Here is a 6,953-nt window from a genome sequence, read left to right as displayed (position 1 = left end):
ACACACACTGACACACACACACTGACACACACACACACTGACACACACACACTCACATACACACACATACACACACTGACACACACACTTATGCACACATACTCATGCACACTCACACACACTCTCACATACACACACTGACACACACACATATACTCACACACACACAAACACAAGAGAGAAAGGAGGTGAATGGAAAGGAGAAACACACAGGAGACACACAAGAGAGAGACAAGACACACACCAGCACACAACACACACACACACACACACACACACACACACACACACACACGAGTGAGAGTTCATTTTCTTAATATATTTTTCCAAGTTAACAAAATAATGTTTTAAAATAAACCTTATTATAAAAAACTTTGCAAATAAGTAAAAACCTCACACACCAAAGTTAACCCGACCCGAGGTCTGCACAACCCAATGAACTTTTGTACAGTTAGAACTGGTATTCAGAATGGAAGCTGTGAGTTATGTCTTACACTTTTATTATTGAATCTATTTTATGCACTTATTTACCAGCAAAAAAAAACCAAACCAACTAAACAGACAGACAAAAACCCAGGATAGAGTTAGACCCAGGAAAACAATCAGCTTTGTATTCTCTCTTATAACTCATGCGCACTACCCGCATATGTCCTGATTCCCTTTATATTTATCTTGTCATGTTTCTCCATGTTTCCTGTAGCCAAGTGCACATTTGTTTCCATATATACATATATTATTGGCCACATCCCACTTCTGAGAAACTGAAAATTCAGTTTCTTTTTTGAGATCATGTGATCTTACTTAATAATATACATTTCATCCATTTTCTTACAAATTTTAAATTTCACTTTTTAGAGCTAAGTAGTATTCCATTATGCAATATATATATACACATATATATATTAAGTAGTATTCCATATAAGTAGTATTCCATTATGTAATATATATATATATATATATATGTCAAGTAGTATTCCTATATATATATTAAATGTGATATCTATATCTATCTATATTTCATATATATCCCATTTTCATTATCCAGTCACTTGTGGAGGGACAACTAAGGTTGGTTCCAGGTCTCTCCTCTAGTGAATAAGGCAGTAATTAACACAGAGTATGGCAAGATATGGAATTCTCTGGGTATACACCGAGGGGAGAGAAAAGTAGTTGGGTCATACGGTAGTTCTGTTTTTATGATTTTTGTTTTGTTTTGTTTGTTTTTTAAAGAAATCTCCAAACTGATTTCCACTATGGCTATGTTAATCTGTTCTTTTTTAAATTACAAAGTAAAAATATTTATCTAAAAACAACACTAATGCCAGTGACCATGTTTCCATTTAAATGGCTTGGTAGTATTTATGGACACAAATACCCCAGGTACGCATGATAAAGTAGTACAGATTTATACACCATGGGAGGTGGGTGTTCTTCTTGTGGTCATGAGTTCTGCAGTTACCTTGCTCTGGGAATCCTGTGGTGGGTAGCCACAGTCAAACTCAGCCGAGAGCCCCAAGTTTGTGTCCTGAGGAGTGGGGCAGGCTATGTAGAAACCAACTGTGCGTGCACACAAAGGCTCCTCGTTGTCGTTCCACCTCAGCACAGTAGCTTGGCTGAGTGTCATCAGAGGTGCCCTTCTCACCCCCACTTTCTGTCTTCTCAGGTGGCAGAGGAGAGGGGAGGGGATGGAAAGGGGAGATGTTGGGTCTGTGACAGGAGGACACTTTGGAGTCCCTGTTGTCCCTGACCCTCGTGGACTCACAGACTTTTGTATCCCTTCCCCAAGGTCTTGCCAGTATGGAACTACATGTCCGCACTGGCTCTTAGAGTGGGTGTCAGGAAGGAAGGGACAGAATGCTGATACAACAGGGACATCTGTTTCTTAGTGGCAGATATTGCTGGATGGGTGCTCTGAAGTCTGAGGTCAGGTGACTTGATATGAGGGCTGAGCACATATTTGTGCCCATTAAAAAGAGCATTGAGCAAGGTCTTAGGTGTGCAGTGTACTTACATTTTAGATTTAATGTCAACATTGCGTAATGCGTCTTTTTCTACAGTATTTTACTTTTGTTTTTGTTAACACGTCTTCCTATGTAGCGAGCCTAAGCTGGCCTCAAGTTCACTATGTTGTCGCCTCTGGACCCAATCGCATAGTGATCTTCTGTTTGCCTCAGCCTCTGGAGTTCTGAGACAACAGACATGAGCCACCTGCAGTTTGTTTTTTTAAAAAAAGAGATGTCTTTATTACTTCCATTTATGTGTAAATCGCATGACTGTGTGGTGAGTTTGTGTGCATCATGTTGTATCTGCACAGGTGCTCTTAGGGCCGGGGCGGTATCTGATCCCCTTGAACTGGAGTTACAGTGAATGCCCTAACTGCCGAGCCAGTTCCCCAGCGTCCCCAGAGCTCCTGATGCCTGCGCTCTGTGTTGTGACCGCACTGGCCCTGGCCCCGAGATGCTGATGCTTACGTTCGTTCATTTACTTGTTTTTCCCTCCAACCACCCACATATTTTTCGAATTCGAAGCCCTTCCAATTGCACCAGGTTCTGGGAGGGATGTAAGAGGAAAATAAATCCTCCGCCTTGCAAAGCTGACTCTAGTTGGAGAGAGCAGACCAAGAAACAGCTAATAAGTCAGTGCAGTCTCAGTGCAAGGGCTCAGAAGAGTGGCGTAGGAAATGAACGCTGTTGGAAGGGAACTGAAATAGGAGGTTATTATGTAAGCAGGCAGTTGGAATGAGGCAGCCAAAGCGTTGAAGCGGAAGAAGCCTGCGCACTACCAGAAGACAGCAGCCCAGCGTAGGTCTTGTGTGGTCTGTGTTCCCAGGAAGGATGTCTCGTGCTAATAAAAAATAAAAGTTCATGAGCTTTCTTTGAGATTTGCTGAAGCCAAAGCTCCCGCCGGGTAACCAGCCCTAACATACCGCTGAAGTTAACGCCTCTCTGCCAGATCTGCTGGCCTTTCGTGCCGAGCAGTGATGTCCTTACAGGCAAGCATGGGCTCTGGGTGTGCCAGGGTAGGTTCAGCTAGACTTAAGGCTCTGTATTTCTTCTGCCCCTGCCTCCTCCTCCTGCTGGGTCATGTCGGTTCTACTAAGTTTTTGGTGGGGAAGCGAACATGCTCAGTTTCCCAGCTGGTGCCCTTTACTGACAAGCACTTCCTCCATTATCCTTAAATTCCAGGTTCCTTTTATTATAAAGACCTCCTTGCCTGTTGTCAGCAGTTGTTTAGGAGAGGTATTCTAAATGATAACTGTATCTTAAAGATAGGGCAGATTAAAGATAGGGTTTAGGAATGCAGATTATTAGCAGTGGGCTGGAGCTCAAGGTAGTCTAGCATGCCTGAGATTGTAGGTTCCATCCCCTGTACTCCAAAAAGGGGAGAGGGACCAGAGAGATGATGATGGTTCAGTGATGATCCTTTCTGCCTTTAAGGGTACCCACACATGTACAGAATATACAGACACACAGTCTCACACACACACACCATATACACACACCACAACACAGACACACAAAGAGATCCAAACACCACATACACATACCACAACACACACACACACACACACGAATAAATAATTTTTATTAAAAAAAGAAAAAGTCTGATTATTCCCATTAGCAAGCTCTGATGAGAGCTCCATGCCTTCAACAGCTGTCTTTAATTGTGAGGCAGACATAATTCAGGGTAAGGAGCAGTGAATGAAAGACCTACGGTAAGGATTGAAGGCTTGAAGAGCCAAGTCCAGGGGCTCTCTTGTATCCCCTTGCCTGGGTTCACATACTTGCCCCCTTCTCTGAAGACCCCCAGAAACCCGACGAGGTGGGGTGCCTGGCCTCTTTTCTCTTACAGACCTGGCAGGGAGAGGCAGAGTGCTCATACTTTTAACATTGGTTTTGTTTTTATCTGGGCCTCACGGGTATTTTATTAATGTATTCTTCCCAGTATGTCTCAGAGCTCGAGAGGCGGCGGCAGGCGGTGGCGGCTGCTGCTACTGCTTCATGAGCAAGGCTCTTTCAGTTCTTCCTTACATTTGTTTGCAAGCTGTCTAGCTGTGGCTGGGACTGGGGATGGCAGCTTTGGAATGAAGCACATCTGTAGGAAGCCAGGAGAACAGAGCTCTTGACCTTGACCCTTTGACTCTGACCCCATCCTTGTACCCTGAGCAACTGAAACTGGTTGCTAACTGTTTTATCAGATTAGATCGGCAGTGTTGCCAAAGTGGAGCTTTAAGAGGGTTCCCCCAAACTAGTAATTATGATTAGGGTGACACTGAGATACCAAGAGTCTACTTAAGTCATTTGGTGAGTTCAATGAGGGTAAAGGATAATGCAGATTGCCTGTCCTCTCCTAGAAACCAAAGGGTGGCTGCTTACTGGCTCCGCCTCCTTCACTGTGTGCATGGCTCTCCTCTGGGCTTCAGCCTCCCTTGTTGTCAAATGTAGATTAGATGACAGTCCATTAGACTCTCCCATCAGTGCTGACCAGCAGAGGGAGGTCCACAGGAAATCAGGGGACATAGCAGAAAGTGTGATAAGTACACAGTTTTGTAGAAGTCATTTTTAATTTATCCAAAAATTCACCAAAGTGTCACAGCCCCCCCTCCCTGTCATGTTTTTCAAATTTACTGTACAGTGTCACTCTTGTCTCTGTGTTGAGTCAAACTAGCATCATCTTGGGGTTTCACTAACTCCCGCCAGCCCCCCAGGCACAGCAAGATGCCATTTTGAAGCTTTGATTTTGTTTTGAGATAGGGATTTCAGCCCTGTAGCCTCAACTAGCCTGGAGCTCACTATGTCCGAAGATGCCATAGTCCTACCTTAATCCCCTTAGTCCTGGGATTACAGGTCATGTCCTCCCATAAAAGGTTAATTTTAAAAACATTAGAACCAGAAGATCTCACGTGGATGGTTGAACCCTCCATTTCCTGGCAGCTTCCATTTTTCAGCACAGTTTAACATTCCTTGTACATGGACAAGATCATCCATGGGCAACAGCAAAGAGAATGGTCTTGGCTTGACTTATTCAGTAGCTGGGAGCTTTATATGGCTTTGGGTTGCCCTGAGATTATAGGCTTGTCTTTGGAGCAGGGTATGAGCATGGTGAAGTTGGGGTAGATTTGCATATACAAATTAGAGTGAGGCATATTTGCATATACAAAGTAGATGGAGGTACTTTTGCATATACAAAGCAGATGGAGGTACATTTGCATATACAAAGTAGATGGCATATATGCACCTCTATAAATCTCCAGGGTTTTATCTTATGGGTATTTTTTTAACAAGTTTGATTGACATTTTCCATATTCAATTTAGTTTCGGTTCTTTAAAAATACAAACAAACAAACAAAAAAAACCTGTTGTGGCTAGAACAGAAAGGAACAGTGTCATTGTCAAAAACATCCAGATGGGAGGAGGTCTAACACACTGCATCTTTTGTAAAGCCCAATTATAGGTTCACATGAAGACCCATTCAGGGAAAGCAATGTAGCTGCATTTCGTCCTTCTGAAACAATGATTATAAACAAACTGTGGTTTCTATTAGGATCCCTCCCACCTGCCCACCACACATGACAATCTCTTATTATTTCTTTGTGCCCAAATACACTGCAGTCTACTTCAGCAATAATGCTCCTTAGCCTAAAATGACTGAGCAAATTCCAGAAAATGCTGTTGTCCGTTGATTTTTACAGAGTCTCTTCTAATCCCTTGCAAGTCTACTTTAGTTCAGTCATTTAAGAAGTTGATCTTCAACACGTCACAGTCTCAAATGACTGGAAGTGACACTTATCCCCTTGTTTCCATTGAGACAAATGAGCCCAACCAGAGCTCGTTCACTGAAAAATGACCGTCAGTTTGTGTTAGTTAACGTTTCTCAGCCCCAAAGCTATAACGATCTTGGCATATTCCGCTGAGTAATCAAAACATCAGCAAAATGTAGCAGCTAAAACAGAGGTGTGTGGTTAAGAAGAAACACAAAGTCGTATCCGAGTTTACTAGCAGGGTCCTCTTATAAAGACTTTTAATGAGATTTCTGTATCAAAATAAGTGAAACCATATGGAATGTTAATTATTCTTAAAACATAGTCTTAAGGGAAAATAAATACATGTTAGAAGCCTTAAGAAAAAAAAAAAAAAAAAAAAAGAAGCAACGTGTCTATCTGTGTGTGTGAAGTCTGTGCTTCCTGGAAGGGTGAATGTTGATGTTGCAAGTGTGACTTCTTTCCGTTTTAAATTACCCCAGCTATTCTGGCTTTCTTCACGTGCCCTGGGTATTGAACTTAATGCACATGGAAGGGGCCTGCCTATATCTATTAGGTCACCTAGATGCTGTGGGGCAAGAGGGCTGCTGAGGACCACCTGTGGCCTCTGCTTGGGGTCTTGTTTGAGGCAGCCCATAAACACTGGGTAGGGAGGTGGGTACTCTCATCTGCTCCTATGTCTGAGTCTGCCACTGTCTCTATTTTATTTCCACCTTCTAAAACTTGAGCTTGTCAGAATTTCATTTAGGGGGACAGGACGGGTTAGGGAGAGACCAGTCAAGGAAGGAGGGAGGGGTTTAGAAGAAGCAGACCACAAAGTGCCCGGCTGCATGCATTTTAGTCTGTCATCTTGAAAGTGTCTGCTTCTGGTGTCAGAGGCTGCCCACCTTCTGCAAATGGGCCTGGGGATCCTGGGAAGGCACTAGTGAGGGATGGGACCCCCCACACCCCCCCAAGGCCCTTGTTTTTCTTCCTGCCTTGGAATTAATGACTTAGACCAGATGTCAATCCTAGAGCTGGAAGGGAACTTAGAGTTCGTACCCTCATTTTCCAGATGATGACACTGCCACCTCTGACTTCTGCCTCTGGCCTTCCTCTCTCAGTAAGAAGAGCCAGGCAGGTGAGACTTCACAATTGCTGGGCTGGGCAGGGCTGGGCAGGGCTGGGCAGGGCTGGGCTGGGCTGGGCTGGG

General features: G+C 43.7%; 1 protein-coding gene across 2 annotated transcripts in view; it reads left to right on the top strand.

Annotated features, from left to right (window-relative positions):
* Nucleotides 1-6,953, top strand: part of Runx2 (RUNX family transcription factor 2) — a 210,163-nt gene that overhangs the window by 200,728 nt on the left and 2,482 nt on the right. For both annotated transcript variants that reach the window (XM_021217616.1, XM_021217617.2), the window contains one exon: nucleotides 6,816-6,881. In XM_021217616.1, coding sequence (XP_021073275.1) covers nucleotides 6,816-6,881 — 66 coding nt within the window. The remainder of the gene's footprint in view (nucleotides 1-6,815; nucleotides 6,882-6,953) is intronic.

The sequence above is a fragment of the Mus pahari genome, chromosome 18 (genome assembly GCF_900095145.1).
Source record: "Mus pahari chromosome 18, PAHARI_EIJ_v1.1, whole genome shotgun sequence".
NCBI lineage: Eukaryota > Metazoa > Chordata > Mammalia > Rodentia > Muridae > Mus > Mus pahari.
Note: the sequence above shows the minus strand (reverse complement) of the source record. Positions and strands in the feature narration are given on the sequence as shown.